Source organism: Engystomops pustulosus, chromosome 1 (genome assembly GCF_040894005.1).
Source record: "Engystomops pustulosus chromosome 1, aEngPut4.maternal, whole genome shotgun sequence".
Classification (NCBI taxonomy): Eukaryota; Metazoa; Chordata; class Amphibia; order Anura; family Leptodactylidae; genus Engystomops; species Engystomops pustulosus.
In genome coordinates this window covers 71,607,128-71,630,702 of record NC_092411.1, presented here as the reverse complement: position 1 = coordinate 71,630,702, position 23,575 = coordinate 71,607,128, and the positions used below count along the sequence as shown (strand labels likewise).

The 23,575-nt window shown below is 42.1% G+C and overlaps 1 protein-coding gene across 1 annotated transcript in view; it reads right to left on the bottom strand.

Moving 5' to 3' along the window:
* The window catches only part of TMEM132B (transmembrane protein 132B), a 390,335-nt gene that overhangs the window by 299,380 nt on the left and 67,380 nt on the right, over positions 1-23,575 (bottom strand). Inside the window, exon 2 of the mRNA XM_072144365.1 lies at positions 1,759-2,644. Within this exon, the coding sequence (XP_072000466.1) occupies positions 1,759-2,644 (886 nt within the window). The remainder of the gene's footprint in view (positions 1-1,758; positions 2,645-23,575) is intronic.

Here is a 23,575-nt window from a genome sequence, read left to right as displayed (position 1 = left end):
TTCCCCCAGATTATAATTCAATAATGAATGTGCCTAAATAAGAAGCAGTCCACATCTCAGTTATTGCATTGGCTTTCTGCATCACTACACAGATGTAATGAACAACAGAAACTTTAGTGTCTGTTCTAAGTCTACAACTATTTGTGGTTCACAATCACTGATGTAAAAAGCTGATGAAATAACAGCTGCAAACTAAATTATTCAATTATTTTGAAAAAGCGGCATTTAAAAAAATATTCACCAGTTTATTGCAAATGTATACAGTAACCAAAAACATTCAAATAACTCATAATGATAAAATTAGTTAACAAGTGGATGACTTGTAACTTGTAACGATGGAGAAAAGGCGCTGGTCAGTAGAAGTGTAGCAGGGGGCGTGGTCATTTTTATGCAGCCACAATTCTGAGGTGCTCTGCTAACGCCCTCCCAGACAATGCAGCCTAATTTGAATAAGTCTAAAGTGAAGATGTGACATCAAAGGAGCAGCTGGACAATAATAACAAAGGTATAAGTGATATGAGTAGGTAAAGGCACAGCAGTTAGTTCAAGTTGGTAAATGGTAGTGACAGATTCCCTTGAAGGGGTTTGAAAACACCCTGAAACAGTGCTGTCTACTGATGAGCAGGGGTGGATTAAGACTGCTATGGGCCCTGGGCTGTATGAATATTATTAGCTTCTGTAAATCTGGAAATCACTTGCTACATATGGTGCAAGAATCTAGCTTCTTGGGGAATGGAAGATGCATTCTTTATTTGTCTGCTTTCAATCTGCAGTTTCAGCACCCTTGGAGGACCTTCCAAGGTATACAATCAGGGCCGGATTAAGGGTGGTGGGGGTCCTTCCAACAATGTTTTTGGAAGTATATAGCCTGCCAGCCCCCTGTAGTATAATAAAATAATAAACTTCATACTTACCTCACCTTCCCTTCCAGTGATCCCACAAAGCTGCAGGCTCTTCCTAGCTCTTCAGGCAGCCACCGGCCACTGAAGACACAGCTGCCATCGCTGGGGGAGATTGCAGATTCACTGTTTTGGCATCAGCATGTATTGATAGGACGCCGGCAGCGTGACGTCATCACTCGCCGCCGGGGTCCCATCACAACCTGCTGCTGCCAAAACGGCGCACTCCCCCAGCAATGGCAGCTGTGTCTCACTGACACGTCTGACATCCTAGACCCCTATGTGCGATGTGGGCAGGCCGCTGCGCATCGCACACAGAGACTGTCAGAGACACTGTCAGAGACACTGTGTCGCTGACTGTCGGAAACTGGAGGGGGCCCCTTAAAAAGTGAAAGTGGTCGGGGCCCCAAGGCTAGAGTCCAAGGAGCCCCTCCGTTAATCCAGCCCTGTATACAATGTATACAATTTGGAGTATGGTTAGGGTGGCTATGGGCCCCTTAGAAGGCTTTGGCCCAGGGCTACTACCCAAACCACCTATATTATAATACACTACTGCTGATGGACGTCTCTAGTTTAGTTATTTGCACTCCTCTCTGTCTCTGAAAGTATCAGTAGTGCTTTACATCAACTGGTTGCTATCCATATACATACAATGAGAAATCCCCAGTTTAAACAGGTAGGTTTGGAGTACCAATACTTAGTCACATGATCAAGTAAGCTTTCTGTGAGAATAGATGGATTCCTGTGATTCTTTGAAATGTTAATTACAGTATTTGCTTTTTGTCACAAAATAGGATGATTGTTACAATGATTGGTAAATATATGCATAGCATTTTGACAAGAATTCTGTACAGCATACCTCAACATGAACTGATGGATCACTGAGCTTCCTGCCACAGAAACAAAGAATGTTACGATGTCTCCTACTTTCACTGGGACCGGAGGATATCGAATCTGAATATTGTTATCCACAGGCAGCACAGACATTCTCATGGCGTCTTGAGTGGGATAAACAATGACGCTGCCAAACCTTTCCATTACACTTAAAACTTTTTGGTCAGTTTCTTTGTTGGGTTGAATCCTATTTGACCATTTAGTTTCCTGTGAAGAACATTCTTCATCTTCTCTGGTGGTATACACAATGTAGTGCAGTTCAACTGGTATTCCTTGTGGAGGAACCTCAAAAACATGAGCATCTGTGGGAGGAGATGTACTCAGCCAACTAGGAAGAAACTCCAGCTCTGCTACACATAACCCCAGCTCCCCTTTTAGTCTACAACTTGCAGAAAGTTCACGGTTTTCTAAGACAGCAACCATTTTAACACATGGCAAAATTTCTGACGGATGATAGTCCTCCCAGTCTTTCCCTGCAATATAAAATAAAGCCTGCACTTTTGGTTTGTCAGAATATATAGAGCTCTCTATTATGTGAGACTTTAACTGCCAGTTGAATGTGAATCTGTTGGTAGAACGGAAAGTGCTTGAGGTAATGATCACATTTTTTGACACAGTTTGTTCTGCTGAGTAGGGTCCATAGGTGGCATTTATTGCCGGTGGCACCTTGGCTTTGTATATGAAGAGTGGTTCTGTTCGGGACTGTAAGCTTGAGTTTTTCATGAGGTCTTGATTGGCCTCTTTAAGAAAGAAAGAAACTTCAGAATTGCAAACGTGATAACTTACAGGTAGATATACCGGGACGGAGGAGAACCGTTGTATACTGTCCATTGTCACTCGACTTTCTGTCACTGTATAAGGAAAAAAGGAATATCAAGGTTAACAAAGTGTAGCAAAAGAAAACTGATATTTTTGTTATTTCTGTTTGTACAATATTCATAGAAGTCGAAGTTTAGTATAAGATAGATCTTACTTTTATGAGAGACAGCACTACTCTTTTTTGGCTGTGTCAAAAATTGCACCGGCAATACCTGACACATCACAGACATGGGGGTCCCCAGTAGGACATGATCATTGGCTCGCACATGCTTGCTGCCACTCAATTTATTTCTCTAAGACTGTGGGGACAGACACTCTTTAACAGTCTAAAAGAGCTGAAAAGAACAGCCGTTCCACAGAATGACTGCGATTACAGGAGGACTTCCCATCCATGTCACTCTGAACAGTTCGGTCAAGTGGAATAGAGCAGCAGCGCCACAGAATGACTGCTATTACAGGGGGACTTCCCACCCCTGTCCATCTGAACAGTCCAGTAAAGTGGAATAGAGCAGAAGTGCCACAGAATGACTGCTATTACAGGAGGACTTCCCACCCCTGTCCATCTGAACAGTCCAGTAAAGTGGAATAGAGCAGAAGTGCCACAGAATGACTGCTATTACAGGAGGACTTCCCATCCCTATCCATCTGAACAGTCCAGTAAAGTTGAACAGAGCAGCAGTGCCACAGAATGACTACTATTTCCTATCCATCAGAACAATCCAGTAAAGTTGAATAGAGCAGCAGTGCCACAGAATGACTGCAATTACAGGGGGACTTCCCATCCCTGTCCATCTGAACAGTCTAGTAAAGTGGAATAGAGCAGTCTAGTAAAGCAGCAGTGCCACAGAATGACAGCTACTGTATTACAGGAGGACTTCCCATCCCTATCCATCTGAACAGTCCAGTAAAGTGGAATAGAGCAGTAGTGCCACAGAATGACTGCTACCGTATTACAGGAGGACTTCCCATCCCTATCCATCTGAACAGTCTAGTAAAGCTGAATAGAGCAGCAGTGCCACAGAATGACTGCTACCGTATTACAGGATGACCCTATCCATCTGAATAGTGCAATAGTCAGGGCTCAACAATAGGTTTTTATGGCTTCAAGGAACAACCCCACTGATCTTCCTAAATATATTTGCAGCACTATTCCTCGTAATACATCTTCTTTGACATACTATCACCATGCTCAGAGCAATAAATAGAGATGTAATAGTATAAAGATATGATCATTTTAAAAGCTTTTCAAATTATGTTTCTTGTCATTTAATCTATTTCCCATCTCTATGTTGCTCGTATCTTAGAAGGATTACTGAATACTTTGGGTGCATAGCTATCATGCAGCATTCCAAATTGTGAGGATCTTTGCAAAGTATATTTATCCAATACTATCACCCATTCATCTTGTACATGAAATGAAATGCTGTTTTATTGGCAAAATTCATTGTGATCTATAATGTGTGTAGATAGCTCTGTATCTCTATCTCTCCAATGAACATAATTTATATGATCCATGATATATAAAAGAAATTGCATTGGATGTTACACTACAAGCCAGTACAGCATGATTAAATCACTTTTATTAGGCATTGTTAACTGCCACACCAGAGGCGACAATAACATAGCGGAGGGTTAATCATTATTATTTGCTGTCTTGCAAAGATTCTAGAGATAACATTTTCACTTTACAAGTACAAAATATCCACCAGTGTCTTTCAACCAATTTTTTTGCAGTATTCTAGTCAAGCAAACACATTTCATTTATCTTATAGTTAGGATTCTGTCATCTTATAAATTTTGCTGTGAAAGAGAATTTCTTGAAACTGGGATTTCTGGGGCTTAAAAGGTTCCTATGGTGTGAACCCCTTTTTCAAGATTGGAGTGAAAGTTTTTGTTCAAGCAACTAAAACCTTAACTGCTGTTATGTGAGATAGTGAGAAATCTGGTAAATACAGAAAAATTAGATGAATGGAAAACTATGTAACATAACACCAATATTTTCTTATTGCAACTTTTCATGAACCAAAGGTGAGGAAGGGTCACAAGTAGGCAATACCATCCATAACATTCACTTGTCATGCATTGCATCTTTAAAGCATGTCAGGTCCCAATATCCTATGCTATGCTGAATTTAAACATGCCTTTGTCACCATTCTCAATCATTTCAGTAGTTTATAATAGTTTGATTTACATTATCTAGTTCACAGCAGTGCCTGGTGAGTCCCAGGAGGAGGAACCTGTGTGTGCCCACATCTCCTCATGCATTCTTCCTCTCCTCCACACCATCTCCTCCCTCCCCTGCCTTCTCAATTCACATGACAGGAAGTGGGGAGGGGTAAGGGGGCTGCATGAGTGTGAGGAGAGAAGACTGACAAAGGCATACACAGGCTGCAGCTGCCGCCTCCTCCCTCCTCCAAACTCCTGAATCTAACCACATGCTGCTGGCAGGGAGCCAAGTAATGTGAATTAAACATAACTTGTCTGGGACTGCCTGCAGACTTTAGACATCAGCGGGCGCAGGTCCCAAGTCTGCAGCAACGTCTTTAGGCATTGCGGCAGTTCTATACTGATCCTGCACTAGCCGCAGGAGCAGGACCCGGTCTCCAGGTGTCTCTGACCCTAGGGAGATGCAGTATGTTACCGCTTCTCCCTTCTCCTCACAACATGGCACTGAAGAATCACGATGCATGGTGGAGCAAGTTGTCGCTGCTGCATGTTCCAAGACTTGGCTGCCTTGTGACTGCCAGGTCTGAAGGGGTTAAACAAAGCTGCTGGGTCTAATCAGAATCTCCAGTCACAGGTGGTCATTTGCCATGTAACTGAGGCTCTTATGGATGCTTCAGTAACAGGGGAAAACTTGTAAAAGAAAACAAACAAAGTAACATTTAAAAAAATGTCCCCAGGGGTCTTTTATGGGACATATAAAGTAAAACACATATAAAGTAAAAACACACACAAAAAATATTCATAAAATTACATTTTCCCCGCTACACTACAAAAAGTATCCCCATAGTCGCCTGTTTGCCCGAGACCATACATATTATATTTCAAAAGGACCGAAACAAAATAGGGAATTCATTAATAATGTTCATTTTAAGTTAATTTGAAAATTAAAAAATTAACCCCAAATAAAAATGAAAAAAAAATGTTTAAACTTGTATTACCTTTTAACTAGCTCTATGTGTTCTGAAAAAACACAGAAAATTTTTAAGGTAGCATGTAAACGAAAAAAAAAAGTTATGGCCCTTAAACTGGCACCTACGAAAATTTGCTAAAAATGCTCAGTCACTAGAGCCTTTTCAGGCAGCGTCACTAAGGGGTTAAATAAACCTCTGAAATGATTCAGAATGCTGACAAAGGCATTTTTAAAATCAGAAGATTATAGGCTATTGGAACGTGTCACTTTTAAAAATGACAGGTTTGCTTTAAAAATGGCTGCGCATCCATATTTATCCAACTCTAACACACTATACTGAGTGAAAGAATCCATCTGTTGACCCTACCCAATCTGTTGATTGGGAGTAATGATCCTCCCCAAAATGGAAGTGTGCATCACAGGTATTACTGGTTGTTGGTTTGAACTTAACTAAACCTGATGTCACAGGTGCTCATGCGATCCCTGTCGCCTCAGGGTCCGGTCCCCGGCTCCTCTCACCTTGCCCGGCTCCAGCGGCGTCCTCCGCAGCTTCCACAGCTCGGCGAACGCGTCCCCTAGGGCGCGCGCGCGCCAGCTCGCTGTAATTTAAAGGGCCAATAATTGGCGCTGGTCTGATTTAAATTCCAGCCCCATCCTATTGTTCTTGCCGGATCTTCAAACTTCCCTGAAGAGAAAGCTCCTGTGATTCCTGCGTTCCTGTGATTCCTGCGTTCCTGTGATTCCTGCGTTCCTGTGATTCCTGCGTTTCCTGTGTGCCAGTCCGTTCCTGTGGTCCTGTGTTCCTGTGTGCCAGTCCGTTCCTGTGGTCCTGCATTCCTGTGTGCCAGTCCGTTCCTGTGGTCCTGCGTTCTTGTGTGCCAGTCCGTTCCTGTGGTCCTGTGTGCCAGTCCGTTCCTGTGTCCTGCGTTCCTGAGTGCCAGTCCATTCCTGTGTCCTGCGTTCCTGAGTGCCAGTACGTTCCTGTGGTCCTCCATACGTGGTCCTCCATACCTCCATGCCAGCTCCTGCGATTCCTGACGCGAGTCCTGTGTGCCTTCCTGGGCTATTCTCCTGCCGTCCCTCTGGGTACAGACTGTCTCCTGTGTTACTACCTTGGCAGCCACCGCAGGCTAGTCGCACCTGTGGAACGACCTGGTGGTTACTCGCTGCAGAAAGTCCATCCTGCTTTGCGGCGGGCTCTGGTGAACACCGGGTTCCACTTAGGCTCCGGTCCCAGGTCGGCTAGTACCACCTCCCGCGGTGGTCCAGAGGGTCCACAGACTCCCAGTCGTGACACCTGAATTTTAATGTGTCCATTGATAATCTGAAAAAGATGTTGCCTCACAGAAGGATGACCTCCTAGGCTATAAGAAGATTGCCAACACCCTAAAACTGAGCTGGAGTAATGCAGGTTCCATGCAGAACAGACCTTGGATCCATGGTCAACCAAAGTAGTTAAGTGTTCCACATCATGTCCAGAGGTTGTCTTTTCCAATTAGGCTTAGTAGTGCTTCCATCGTTGCAGTAAAAGTTAAAGGGGTGGGTGTCAGTGCTCAGTCCAAGTACCATACACTCCATTAAACTTGTCTGCATGGCTGTTGTCCAGAGTAAAGACTATTTTAAAGATTTTTGACAAGAAAGCTTGCAAATAGCTTGATGAAGACAAACAGACATGGATTAAATGAACAAAGTCCTGTGGTCTGATGAGACTAAGACAAACTTATTTGGTTAGGACGGTGTCAAGCTAATCTGGGAGCAACAAAGATAAGTTTTCTTGCAATCAAGCATGGTGGTGTCATAGTTTAGGGCTGCATGGGTACTGCAGAAAACCATGAATGATAACATGGTATTTTTTGACATACTAAGACAAAGCATGATCTACTTCAGAATCTGGTCAGCATGGCAGTATTACAACATGATAACAACCCCAAACACACCTCCAAGACCCTATTAAGCATCTGTGGGGCCTTCTCGAAGGAAAGGTGGAGGAGCACAAGGTCTCTGACATCCACCTTCTCCATGTTATCATGGAGGAGTAGAAACGGATTCCAGTGACAACCTGTGAAGCTCTAGTGAACTCCATGCCCAATAGAAATAAGGCAGTGCTGGAAAATAATGGTGACAACACAAAACATTGACACTTTTGGCAATTTTTACTTGGGGGTGTACTCACTTTTGTTGTCAGCAGATTAAACATTAATGACTTTGCGTTGACTTATTTTGGGTCACGTCAAATTAACACAGTTATACAAGTTGTACACTGACTATTTTACATGATATAAAAGTGTCTCATCTTCAGTGTTGACCCATGGGAGGCTATGAGTTTTCTTACTTTTTACTACTTTTACAAAATTTACTTGCGCAAAGTCTATTACACATTACACAGCTTTTTATGGTTGCCTTATAAAGACAACAGTTCAAGAATTCCGGGGCAGATTTACAAAACATGGCATTTACAAATTTAGACATTATTAAATCTAAAAATGTACAAATTTTATGTACAAAATGTACAAAGTTGTCCATGTTCTGTGATAAATCACAGGTGCATCTTTATACATTTCTGCCTCAATTCACAATACATACTGCAGAGAATTCACTAAGAATGGTGTTTTCTTAAACCTGTCTTAAACTTCCCCCCACTGACGTACCAGCAACTATGTCTACTAAGAGGCTAAGGCCTCTTGGTAAGTACAGGCACAAAGTTCGCCAGTTCAGATCTAAAACCAGCCTGAACTGGCAGAGTTTTTTGTGATAGTCTTTGCCAATTCACGGCTTTCCATTTACCCTGCTCCAACATGCCCAAAATGGCAGGAGAAGCCAGGGCACTGGAGGAGAAGGCATAATGAATCTCCCCCATGGTTTTGCTTACTTTGTAGCTAAAATATGGCACAGTTTGATGCACCCGGATCATAAACCACACTCTTTTATCACTAAGTCCGGTTGCTTTACCAAAAGGAGAGAAAAATGTATGATAAAAAATGTGGTGCACGTCAGGGGTTTCTTTCATGTGAAAACCGTTGTATGCAACCTATAGTGTACCGTTGCAGTAGGGGTTGCATACGGCCCCCATGCATTTCAGTAGCCAATACATACATCCATTTTGATGGATGTATTGCGCACCATGCTGTACCCTACCAGGGGGGAAAGATAGAGCAGGTTCTATCTTTTTCCATAAGTATAGCAGTGCCCACTTCTACCTCCTCTCTCCAACGCATGGTTGTATGCATTCCCAGGCCATATGTTAGTGTAAAAGTAGCCTTAAGGATATACATGATTTAATAAAACACAGAATTAAGTTTTCTATTTTATTACCCGTTGTTACATAACACAAAGGTGGTGTTATAAATAATTCTCTACAAATTATAATTTTCATTGTAGGGGAGGTAGAAGCCAATATGAATGAATAAATAACTTGGAGTCAAATAAGTTAAATCATTTTGTCAAATCCTTTATTCCTTCTAAGTTACTAAAACTATAGCATGATAGTATTTCTTCATTCATATTTAATATAATAAAAATAATAACATAAAGCGGATCAAAGGAGAGAAAATAAGGGAAAAGCTTCCATAAGGATGAGTTCTGCTGGGCACCATGTGCAGGCAGAGAATTATTAAATGGATTATACCCTCCCTGTGGTTAGACATTTGGTTCTTCTATTGGAGCAGTGTACTGCACTTCTGCAAGCCATTCTGTCACTGGGATTTTACAATAAATGAGAAAAATGTACTGCCATCAAATCTTGCATTCAAAAAATCACTGTCCTATATACGGAGGGACTTAAAAGAAGAGCACTTATTGTCAAGTCTGTGTCAGCGTCTTCCTTGATTTGCGCTAGTAGGTTGAGTAGATGTCTACTTTTTCTGTCATTTACTTGTCCAGCAGTCTGACCTGGGCTCTAGTGGCTGGCTGACCTGGTATCTGCCACACCCATCACTCTGCCTTTGTCTTGCAAAAGTAAACTATCTATGTTTGTGATTGTCTTCTCCTTTATCCTGGGGCACTGCTATCCTCTGTATAAGTATTCAACATTCACTACATACTCTCCTGGTAAAATTCCTGTCCAGCTCTGTTCACATTTGTACAGTTTGTTGTACTCATAATATTCTGGTATCTGATCTCTGGCCTGTATTTGTGACTTCTATTATGGATTGAGATTCTGTCATTGTTCGCCCTCTCAGTTGTTGACCCTAATTGTTCACTACACCTTTACGTGTTTGTCAGTCTGTTTGTCTTGTTACATGTCTGCACTGAGACCTAGGAAGGGATTGTCCCCATGGTTGTTCCAGATCACTAGGATACGCAGAGGCAAGTAGGCAGATGACAATTTGGGGGCTCAGTTTAGGGCTCACCTTCCTGTCCGTCTTCCCTGAGTCCCACTCCCCCATTATATTTACATTTCATCATTACAAAATCTGTAGACTTTCTGTGAAAACCAAATACACGTTCATGTTAACCCCCTTGGAATACATGTAAACACTGGTAAGTCACAGAATAAGCACCGAGCTCTGTAGACTGTGTCTTGCTTCCATGCAATGTGGAATAAGCATCAATATCTTTTAACTTTAGCCTATAAAAAAAATTGACAGACAATGTCATTCCTGAGTGAGAGAAATGCCTATAGTTCACAGTTTTTCTTTTTATAACATTCTTAAGATATGATTAACATTCATTAAGATAGCATTGTAAGGTTAGAATAAGTGTTAACTAATAAAATTCAGAATTTATGATTTGCATCTTCGTTGTCTAGTCCGTACCATTTGTATTTCAGTTCTACTGCTAACTCTAGGAAAAGGTTAAAAGTAAGCATGGTTAGATCAAATGATTTTAGCGACAGCAAATGTAAATACTCACCATTGTGATACTTCTTACCAGATTACTAGCAGATACTAGAGCAATCAATAACTAATGTGCTTCTCCAGTGATGTGCCATATAGGTACCTACTGTATGTGGTGGATGTGAATTTACACATTGATATCATAATGATCACTGTTACACATATCTGAGCATCATGGTCTACTCCTCTGTCATGTATGGTGTATAATTTTGTCATGTGTCTGCGGGACATGCGGGTCTTGTGGCTTTCTTTTATAGCTATGACTGCTGTGATGGATCCATTATCTGACTGATTGTAATGCATTTTGATGGAACCAATTGAATTTAGTGAGGTCCAGGGTTCTAACGCTTGTGACAGGGCAGCCAATGCTAAAAATTGCTTTTTAGTCAAAGAAAACATAACAGAAAACAGAGTGCTAAATGTACTGTGTATTTATTTATTATGATTTTAGTTTTTATTATTAAGGTTACATTCTTATGGTCATGGTGTTTGGGGTTCTGGTGCTTGAATATTCTTACATTTACAGGGGCAGACATAGAGTAAAGGATTACAGTATATACAATATATTTCGGCACCATTCTAGAAAAGGCTGCAAATCAATTGAAGACATTTCTATTTCAACATCTGATAGGTCCCAGCTTTGCATTTCCTTAAATGACTCTTAGTTTTTTTCCCCTATTATACAGTAATGATATGACCCAAAATCCACTTACAGAAAGTAGCAGATCCCAAGAAATTGCAATTCTGACGGAAAATCGTATTACAATAATCCATCGTCTAATCCAAGATTATTACATTCACCTTTATACAAGAATAAAAATTAATGTCCTCTGCTAGAATAAGTATGGCAAGTATGTATCAGTGAAGACTAAATAGAGATTATAATTAACTCTGGCTGAATAAATCTACATTTAACATTCAGCAGTAATTTGTCTAGTGATACCTTTTTTGCAGGGGCTCAATGTGAAGATATGACTGGATTAACATCATGTGTAAGTCTTGCCATTGTTATAGTAATTAATTTGAAAGCCTGACAAGCTATGCGTAAAAGTAATCTAATACCCGCAAGTCCTGAGAATTATCCTGGGAAGTGACACGGTGCTACACTATCTAATACAACAAAGGTGTGAGCCCCTGTGAATCTCGCAGACGATATGCACACAAAGCAATTCATAATGATTTCTGTCGCTATACATCCATCCAATAAGAAATAATATTGACTGGGAACGTTACATATGCATCATATTAATGCCAACACTGACAGGCAATATCTACCAAGTGAAATTATGTTCAGTTATTTCTGTGGTGATAGAGCGCACTTGTTAAATTATATACATGTTGCTGATTTATTACTTCTCATTACATACATCCTACAACTTTCTAGTATGCACATATTTAAAACAACAGAATACAACATGCAGATATCTACACATGTAGGTATAATACATTACTATTAAACACACCTCCATGTTGATACTGTATAACAAATCACATGGTATTTATAGTATTATATAGTATTCCCTTTTCACTCTTATGCTATTATAAATCCTCATAGACCGCACCTGGGTCTGCAGGGTCTGCAATGAGAGAAGGATAGACTAGAAGCCCCTTGCATTACATTGTAGGAGCCATTCGTGCTGCCTATGCACAGCAGCCCGGCATTTTAGTAGAAAATAGGCAGCACAGTGAATGGAACCTGTTAAACAACAATTTTGTAATTAACATATTTTCTGTTCTATTTATTTGATTATAATATCTCAGAGCCGTGTGTTGCTGTTGGTCATGCACCTACATGTACATTACAAGACCAAGTTATCCTGAGTAGATTTATGAAACTTGTCTTTGTGGGAATACCCTTTATGCAATCCATGTTTTACCACTGTGCATAAGTGTCACGGGTACCTCTGTGACCTCCCTCCTGGGTCGCAGGGGCACCCGTGCCGCGCTTCACGGCTGCCCCGGTCCCCCGGCTTCTTACTTACCCAGTCCCATTCCCGCGCCGACTCCGGCAGCACGGCGCGTCCCCGCCTCCTAGGGTGCGAGCGCGCCACCTTCGGCAAATTTAAAGGGTCAGCGCGCCACTAATTGGCGCTGGCCATTTTCACTAAAACTACTTAAGCCTGCCTCTTCCTGTATCTCTTGCCGGATCTTTGTGCCTCACAGCCTGAGAGAAAGCTGTACTGCGATTAGCCTGCGTTCCTGTGTCTCCTGCGTTCCGGTGTCTCCTGCGTTCCTGTGTCTCCTGCGTTCCTGTGTCTCCTGCGTTCCTGTGTCCCTCCGTGTTCCTTGAGCTTCTCCGTGTTCCCGTGTACCAGTAATCCACCGTGCTGCTGTCCTGTGTGCTGTGTTCCCGTACCCCTCTGCTTGGACCTCCTGTTGCTGACCCCGGATTGAACTCTGACGTTGCATCTCTGCCGCATGCCCTGACCCTGTGCCTAGACTTTGACCACGAGATTGACTGCCGTTCTTGTACCTCAACCTTGGCCGCCACTGCAGACAAGTCACGCCTGAGGAACGACCTGGTGGTACCATGCCGCAGCTTGTCTAACCCGCTTTGCGGCGGGCTCTGCTGAAAACCGGGTACCACTTAGACTCCGGTCCCAGGTAGTGGCTCGAGTCATCGTCTGCAGTGGTCCAGAGGATCCACAACCCGCAAGCCTGACAATATGGCAATATTGCAAAGAATTATCTAGCAATGCAAGTAAGAAATAACATAATAGACAGAGCCTAATGGTCCCATTTGGTTTATTTGGACTATTTTTAGCTTGTTTTTGCTTTTCTAGTGCCTTTTTTTCGTATCCAATTTATCGTAAACCTGGCTTTGTGGTAAATGTTTAAATTTCTATGCCTAAAATGTCCTAGTGGGAAGTCCAATTTTTGTGGAAAAAGTTGAACAAAACCAGCAGAATGTGCCTCAAAATGCATAAAATCTAACCACCCTCAATTAGCGAAATCAGTTTTTATAGTGATATTTGAAGTGCAAAACCCAGTGATTTCAGTGACAAATTAGCCGTTTAAGTGTGAGTTTGAGTGCTCTTCGTTTAAATAATGCATAAAAAACTGCAAAGACCCTAGACAATACTGTCACGAAAAATTAGATAACCATCAAACACACTGATAAATACCAACCAATGTACCACCAGACTGATTTGGCACTAGTGGCAGCTAGCACAGCCAGAGGACAGATGGCACTGAAACATGTGAATGTTTGTCCATAGTCAAATTCCACGTTACATGTCAGGGAAGACATAAAAGATGCACAAGTCCACTAAACTGGCCAGGTGCACAACAGAAACACTTATAACAAAAAACAAAAACTATAGCAAGCTTGGAGCCGTGGTTGAGGCATCTTCCTGAGGGAGTATCTGCCTGTTTTAGCCCAGTGGCTTGGAGCAGACTTTCAAGGACATCATACTTTTAAATGTACAGTGCACCCTACAGAGGATGAGGGAGGAATGAGGGGAATGAGGGAGATGCTGTAGACATGGGCTGAGTTACACACTGACTCATGAATAACACACAACCCTTATGACTCACTGCTCCATCTGACAGGGTGAAATGAAGGCTTACAAACTTAATTTTATGGGGATAGAAACTATGCATTTTTATCTAAAAACAGTGTGGGAACACATAAGAATGGTGCTATTAGTGAAAACCTGGTGATAGGTTCCCTTTAACATGCAATACAGAGAGCTGTCTTCAATGACACAACTAAATACGGTGAACAAGAAAATGTATGACACCTGCCTTCTATTATGTAGTAATATGCTTCACACAAAGTCCCCCTTTATGTTTTGTTTTCTGAGTTAAACAGACATTTACAAGCAAATTATTGCATGTACTCAAGTATAAGCCAGTTCGCATATAAGCTGAGGTGCCTAATTTTACCACAAAAAAAAATGGAAAAACAAATTAACTTGAGTATAAGCCTAGAGTGGGAAATGCATTGGTCCCAGCATTCTACTAATAAAATTCCCAGCACCCTCCCGCAGTAATAAAATGCCCTGCAGCCTCCCCTCAGCAATAAAATGCCCAGCACACGTCCCTCATTATATAAAAAAAAAACCTTACGAAACTCGCCGCAGCTTCTTTCCTCCCTTGGCTTCCTGTGTAACAGCGTGGGTAGAGATGGGTCCAAGTGTTATGCCAGCGCACACACTAAGTTGTCATCAGGTGATGATACTGCCATGTCATAGTGTGTGCAGGGTTAGAGTGCATGGACCCAGCTCTACCCGCGTTGTTACACAAAAAGTCGAGAGGAAAGAGGAGCTGCAGAAAGCACTGGCGGTAAGTACTAAGATTTTTTTTATATTATGTATACTCAAGTATAAGCTGAGTGGGGCTTTAGTAGAACAAAAATTGTGCTGACCTCGGCTCATGCTGAAGTTTATATGGTACATCATACCAGTGTATACAGGATGTCTCAAAGGCTATAAAACCTTTTACACTTCCTGGGTTGTTACACATGTTTGTTTCTATATAGTGATGTATTCATTTAAATACTGTAATGTAAAACGGGGCATCTGGAAACAAATAAGAGAGTGAATTCCTAATTCCATCCACATGGGAAACGTTTTGGCAGCGAAGCAAATGGTCCAATTTTTTCTAATATGTTTCCACTCCAGATTCTTGCTTAAAAACTTTCATGCTATCCATGTCCTCTCTGTTATCCTGCTTATTCTCTCAAAGCAGCCGAGGACATAGAGAATGTATGAAATAACAAAAAGACCCCTCTGGAAATTCAGTCCATTCAATTATCTCTTGTAAAGCAAAAACTCATTACAAGAATAAACCCTATCTGTACTTTCAGTGTGCTTGAAGAAAGTCTCCTGCATCCGCATGATGTGCAGTATGAATATGCATGTGATTTAACCCTTGGGTTTAACCCTTTACAATGTTATTCATTTTGGCTGTACAAATACAAATAAAAGGAGCTATGTGTAAGACTTGAGTTTTCTGCACTTAACATGCTTCTCATCCTATTACACAGCTATAGTGACAGCACATGTAAGCAAATAAAGTCAACATAAATACAACTCATTTACCATAAATCAGACTTTGACCTCTATCCAATTTACTGGACAACATTTCTTTCAATGTAATTTACTGGACAAATATTTTTTGGTGTTTTATTTTGCAGAAGACATTCTTATATAATACACTGTATGGACTGATTGGTAATTAAATCAGTGCAGTATAAACAATGTGTTCTTATAGTTCAAGTATGATCTAAATATTTATTTTATTTGAGTATACTGACTGTCTGGTATAAGGAATAAGAATCTCAAATCTGTGAATAGATTTTGGCTTATATTCTAGATCAGATGTGCACAATCTTTATCCAGCTTATCCAACTTAGACCATCATAGTATATAAGGCTAGAAAAAGATGCAAGTATAAACGTATAAACGTTTAAAGGGAACTTGTCACCTGGGACCTCATTTTTACAAAACATAGGTTACAGAAGCCCATCACACCTGCATTGTAAATATGTCTTTCTGCTTTCTCTAAGCATTTGCATTACAATATAATTGTGTGTTATAACTGACCTTGCACCCTGACAGAATCCTCTGTATAGTCATAGGGGTTAACTTTGGTTTGGATGCATTTCAAAAAACAATACGTAACTTGTGTGTGCTGCTCACTCCTCAGCTCTCAGCACCAACCTTTGTACATGTGCCTCTCTTGAACATGTACATAGAGTCCGCCATAACAACCTTGTGCGGCAGAGATTTCCCTTGTCTCATTGCTCTCACAGTAAAGAACCTTTGTCTATGGTAGAACCGTCTCTCCTCTGGCCGTAGAGGACGCCCCCTTGTGCTGGCCATGGGCCTAGGTATAAAATAGATCTTTGGAGAGATCCTTGTACTGCCCATTTAGATAATTGTACATTGTAATGAGGTCTCCCCTCAGCTGCCTTCTAAACTGAACAACTCCAAATTTTGCAATTTGTCATTGTATTTTAGTCCCCCATTCCCCTAATAATCTTGGTCGCTCTTCTTTGCAGTTTCAGTTCTACTATGTCCTTTTTATACACTTGTGCCTAAAACTGTACACAATATTCCATGTGTGGTCTGACCCATGATTTGTATAAGGGCAAAACTACGTACTTATTGTGAGAATTTATTCCTCTCTTGGTACATCCCACAATTTTATTTGATTTACCAGCATCTGCCTGGCTCTGTAATAATTGTATCTTTTGTTTACATGGCCCAAATGCATAATTGTCAGGCTTGCGGGTTGTGGAACGAAGGAGACACAGGAACGCAGGAGACACAGGAACGCAGGCAGAAAGTAAAGCTTTCTCTCAGGCTGTGAGGCACAAAGATCCGGCAGGGCTTGCAGGAAGAGGCAGGCTTATATAGAATTGGGCAATATGGCCAGCGCCAATTAATGGCACGCTGGCCCTTTAAATCTGGAAAAAGAACCATGGCGGGGGCAGAGCAGCACGGGTGAGCCCGCGACCCGCGGTATGGGTCGCGGGACCACCCGTGACAGTCCCCCCTCCCCCTTCGGCCTCCCCCTCCTCCTGGGCTGCAAGAAGAACCGCTTCCCCCTTACCGTCTTCATGTCCAGGATCTATTTTACCTCATAGGTGTTGGTGGAGTCCGCCACTGGAGTGGGGGGAGGAACGTGCCGGGAGAAGCGATTCAGAATGACAGGTTTCAGCAGGAAGACGTGGAAAGAATTTGGGATGCGCATAGTAGGAGGAAGGCGGAGTTTATACGCCACTGGATTAATGCGCTGTAACACCTGGCAGACGGTAGACCTGGCAGCGGAACAAAATGAGACATTTTGGAGAACCGATCAGTTACCACCCAGTATTCCCAGAGGAACAGGGAAGGTCCGTGACAAAGTCCATGGCCACGTGAGTCCACGGGCAACTGGGTATCGGCAACGGCATCAGGAGACCGGCAGGCTTGAGGCGTGATGGTTTATTATGCAGGAAGCCACAAAATCCTGTGCGTCTTGGACCAGATCCGGCAACCAATAATAACGAGAAATGAGGGCTAAGGAGCGCTGCACCCCAGGATGCCCGGCCACACAAGAACAATGTCCCCAAGTCAAAATCTTCTTCCGAAGAGCAGGTCGGACATAAGTCTTGCCAGGAGGGAGCTGCCGGAGGTCTACTGGAACAGCCACAACCAGCTGTTCCGAAGGGATGATATGCAGAGGAGCCGGTTCTTCCCCAATAACATCAGAGGCACGTGAGAGGGCATCTGCCTTGATGTTCTTCTCAGCTGGACGAAAATGGATAAAAAAATTAATACGTGAAAAGAAAAGGGACCAGCGGGCTTGTCGTGGATTGAGACGTTGAGCAGTCTGGAGGTACAGGAGATTCTTGTGGTCAGAATATACACTGACCGGGTGACGAGCTCCTTCCAGAAGATAGCGCCACTCTTCCAAGGCAAGTTTAATAGCCTGAAGTTCCCGATCTCCTATGGAGTAATTCTTCTCAGCCGCAGAAAAGGTTTTGGAAAAGAAACCACAGGTAAGTGTTCGGCCTTTGGGCCCTCTCTGAGTCAGCACAGCTCCAGCACCTACCGAGGAGGCGTCAACCTCAAGTTGGAATGGTTTCTCTAAATCTGGCCCCCGTCAGAACAGGAGCAGAGGCGAAGGCAGACTTCAGTCTTGAGAATGCTTCCTCCGCAACTGTTGACCAGTGTCTGGGATCAGCACCTTTTTTAGTTAGGGCCACAATGGGAGATATGAGGGAAGAGAAGTGAGGAATGAATTGCCGGTAATAATTTGCAAAACCAAGGAATCTTTGTATGGTACGAAGTCCCACTGGACGAGGCCACTGAAGTACCGCAGACAACTTGGTTGGATCCATCTGTAGGCCTTTATCGGAGATTATGGGGGTCATTTACTAAGGGCCCGATTCGCGTTTTCCCGACGTGTTGCCCGAATATTTCCGATTTGCGCCGGTTTTCCCTGAATTGCCCCGGGATTTTGGCGCACACCGTTTGGCATAAACGCGACGGAAATTGGGGGCGTGGCCGAACGGTAACCCAACGGATTCGAAAAAAACGCAGCATTTTTTTAAAAAATTGGTCGCACGGGCCATACTTACATGCACCACGATGAAGACGATGAACTCCAGGGCACCTCGGCGGACTTTGGCGCAGCAGCGCCACCTGGTGGACATCGGGCGCAGGACCTTCATGAATCGCCGAAAGACCCGAACGCTCATCAGAGAAGCCGCCGTTGGAACGCGAATGGACCAGGTAAGTAAATGTGCCCCTATGTATCCTAGAACGGCAATCAATCTCGTGGTCAAAGTCCAGGCATAGGGTCAGGGTAGGCGGCAGAGATGCAATATCAGAGTTCAATACAGGGTCAGCAACAGGTGATCCAAGCAGAGGGGTACGGGAACACAGCACACAGAACAGCAGCACGGAGGATCACTGGTACACGGGAACACGGAGGAGCTCAGGTAACACAGGAACTCGGAGGGACACAGGAACGCAGGAGACACAGGAACGCAGGAGACACAGGCAAAATCGCTGTAAAGCTTTCTCTCAGGCTGTGAGGCACAAAGATCCGGCAGGGCTTGCAGGAAGAGGCAGGCTTATATTGAATTGGGCAATATGGCCAGCGCCAATTAATGGCGCACTGGCCCTTTAAATCTGGAGAAGGAGCCGCGCGCGCACTGTGGAGGGGAGCGAGCCGGGAGCTGGGACAGGTGAGATGCGCTGGCGGGGGCAGAGCAGCACGGGTGAGCCCTCGACCCGCAATATGGGTCGCGGGATCACCCGTGACAGTAATTTGCTATAGAAATGAGCGGAGCGGATTCAGAATAGGATAGGAAGGTCCTTCCAACACCTCCACCACACAGGCAGACAATGAGATATCCACAAAAGCACTATATGTGATCCAAAATATCTTTCTTTATCAAAAACTGATACTGTGTATGAATGTAAAGTCCATTAGTAGTCTTTCAAAAGTCCACTAGACTGTACAGCTTTCCACTCCAAACAGACCCCTCCCCCTTTCTCAAGCATCAATAAAGGGGCAGGACCCCTGAAAGGTAGAAGACGTGGGAATTTATCATTTCCTTATAATTTGGGATTATTTTTACTCTCCTTGGCAATATTTCTTTTAGCCTTTACTTTTGCTGTCATTATCTGTTTTTTACAGAATTTATTTTTCTCTTGAAAATCCTATAATGCCTCATTTCTACCTTCACGTTTTAGCACCTTAAATGCCTTATCTTTCTCGCTTATTGCTCACCTTAGAATACTAGTTAACCACATAGTTTTTTTTTCTTGTTTCTCTTATGCGTTTACCCATATGGTATGAGTTTCTCATAGGCCCTTTTTAGAATATTTGTGAAAATGTCCCATTTTTATGGGTGTTTTATTTTTTGAGAACATTGTCCCAGTTTATGCCGATATGGTCCTCCCTTAACTTCTGAAAATTTGCCCTCCTTAAGTTCAGAGTGTAAGTGTATAAAGAGGTCATCATATCACCTCTGCCACTTTCAGATCAGCATACAGCAGCTGCAGAGGGAGGATGAGAAGAAGACTGCTGATGCTTTGAGGTAAGGGTAAAGGTGAGTATAGGATCTTTTTATTCACAAAGTTCTTGGGTTGTGTCCTGGTGGTTGGGAAATGTACAAACTACTCTTTCAAGCTTGAATATTTGTACTGAAAAAGCAGCTGTGAGTGCATTATTATGTTTTGAATCTTTATTATAATAGTTTTCCCACCACAGTGAACACTCTCTAGGTGCTATGACTTTAACGCCTTAAGCCACCATGACATTGGGGGACGTCATGGTGAGTTTTTATTTGCGCGACTCTAACGTTCCCCAATGTCATCTGGATCACAGAGGCTCTGCTTCTGATAGCAGAGCCTCGGTACAAGAAGCCGGGATCGCGATAGTCATGATGCCGGCTGTTTAACCCTTTAGGGGCCACAGTCAAACATGACCCCAGTGCCTAAATCCCCCCACACCTCTTCAGACAGCTATAATCCCCCCCACCGCAGAGTATGGGGGTGCCAATCATCTCCATGGCAGCCCCGAGGTCCAAATAAGGACCCCAGGGCTGCCCTGTCTTACTGCCTGCTGGGTCGGACCCATCAGTGCAGCTGTCAGCCTATGCATTTGGCAGTATATTAATTTGAACAAGTGATCAGATGATCACTTGTTCAAGTCCCAGTGAAGGACAAAAAAAAAGTGTAAAAAAAAAAGTTTAATAAGTTTTATAAATTTTTTTTTATTATTATTAGTCCCATAAATGCCCACATAGATAAAAACACAATAACACGTGACACGCAACATAACAGTACATATTGCGTATCACCACGTGTACAACAACCCATACAATAAAACAAAATCATTAGTGAACCCGTATGGTGAACGCTTTAAAAAAATTAAATAAAAAATTATACAAGAAATAATTAAATAAAAAAACACAGCAAAATTATGATTTTTGCACATCAAACGAAACAAAAAACACCATAAAAAGTGTTCAAAAAGTCGCATTTACCCCTATATGATACCAATAAAAAGTACAACTCGTACCTAAAAAAAAAACAGCTCAATCAACAAAATAATAAAAATATTATGCAGGCGGCAATGCAAAATCAAGGGATCTTTATCTCCAAATGAATTTATTGTGTAGAACGAGTCAAACATAAAAAAATCTATATAAATGGGGTATCACCGTAAGCGTACTGACCCATAGAACATATGAAGCAGGTTATCTATGCTATTTGCTGTATAAAACACAAAAAAAATGTAAAATCAATTACTGATTACATTTTTTGAGACCCTCCTCCAAAGAAATCTAATAAAGGCTAAACAACGTGGTATTGCACCCTTATATATAGTGTTACTGGAATCCTTGAGGTGTCTAGTTTTTAAAATTAGGGGCTCAGCCAATGGGACATAGCGTCTAAAATCTGTTCCAGCAAAATCCGCTAATAGACGTTCCTTCCCTTACGAGCCCCGCAGTTTGCCCATGCTATTGGGGGGCGTTTGCATCTTTAAACCCTTTTAAAAATACAAATTTAGGGGCCAAAAAAAGATTTTCCTTTGTAAAAACCAATGTAAATACTTTCTATAAAATTATCTGTGGTGGTAAGCAGCTCAATATAAAGTAGATAAATTCTCTGGTAGGTGTAGTTTCAAAATAGGATCCTTTATGGAGGGGGGTGTCGCTGTTCTTGTAGCTCAAGAACTTTTCAAATATATAATGGCACCTGAAAACAACGTCATCAAAATCTTCCCTCTAAAAGCTCAATGCCTCCTTCAGTTCTGTGCTTTGCTGTGTGCCCCTAAAGTAGTTTACATTTACATGTGGGATATTGCCATACTCGGAAGAAACTGCACAACAAAATCTGTTATGTGTTTTCTCATTTAATCCTGCATGAATGTGTACATTTAGTACTAAATAATCATTTTATTGTCAATATTTAAAGATTCCAAATGGAACCTCCATTGTGTTTTCATTGTGAGATGCTTGAAGGGTTAACATGCTTAACAAACTCTGTTCTGAATAGTTTGAGGGGTGCAGTTTGGGACAATTTGTTGGGAGTTTCTAATAAATAGAACTTTGAAAATCTTAAACCTGAAAATTACTTAAAAATGTGGAAAATCGCTGTTCGAACTGTAAGCCTCCTAACATCCTAATAAAATACATTTCTGGGTAATTTCAGTATTGGAGATGTGAGACTGATCAACTCACTTCTCTCTTACTGTAGCAAATCCTAGTGTATCTGTATTAAGCATTTGCAGAGTGACCCAGGTGGACTACAGCTGCCACCTAAAGGACATTGTTTGCACATTGTATGTTTCATTATATATTTAAATATGTATGTTTATTCTTGTTTACAGTTTGTTCATGTAATCCTGTCACATAGCAGCAACTGGGCATTCTAATTGGCTGGTCACCCAGAAACTTCCAGGCGGGAGAACCCAAAGTTAATGAAAGATGTTCCTCTCTGAGAGTCAAGAGGATATCTTGTGTGTTACAGCCTCAAGTCCACTTAAACCTTCTAGGCCTGTGCCACACAGCCTGCAAACAGCCAGGTTTACCTCTGCCAGCCTACTACCATAGACAGATCCTGCACTGGCCTCTAGGCTTGTAAATTCTCGTCCCCTATTAAGTCCGGTCTGACAGGTCAAATACAATACTGGAACAATACTACAATAAAATGCTAAACATTAAGATGGCTTTATATATGAAAATATCTGCTAAACTTAATGACCCTACTGACTGGATGATGGTATAATCTGTGTGTCCTGTGATGAGGAAACCAGTCTATATAACAAATTAATGGAGGAGGAAGCTCAAACATACAGTACAGCCTTGAATATTCCATGACTTCATGGACTGTTAAATCTTTATTAGGTTTTCCTTAGACTGCGATAAAAGGCATTTTATCTTTTTTAAGGTTTGCATTAACATGTCATTGAGATTTATGGAAACATTGATCTTCATTTGGCTAATCTGAATAGAGAAATAGAAATGTCTGTTGCTCACAAAGGTGCATTCAGCTTTATCACACCTTTTGCCTTGGTTATTTTTTTAAATGGATAAAAGAATGCAGAGTAATGGGTAACAAAGGACTTCCATAAGTCTTCTGAGAACAGTAATACACCAGGCCAATATGCATACATAATAGAGAACGTTGTGCAGAAATGGAAATACAGAACAAACTCATTATTCCTTGGAGCACGTTGTAGTCTCATGGAATAACACAAATCCGTGACTACACCTTACATAATAGTGCAGTTCACTGTTAGTGATGAAGCCTAGAGATCCGGTTTTCAGCTGTGCAGACAGTAATGGGATCTCTGGCTGATATGTCAGGTGTAGGACTGTAGTAGGGCTCTAAAAACAGATAAGCAATTGAGTAGGCTTGATGGACCAGTTGATGTTTATCGTCTGCCACACATCTGTTTCTGTAAATGAGGAAAAGTAACCCTGCTGCTGCCATATGTAGGGAGAAACTTAAGCTTCCTTTAATTGCTTCTTTTCT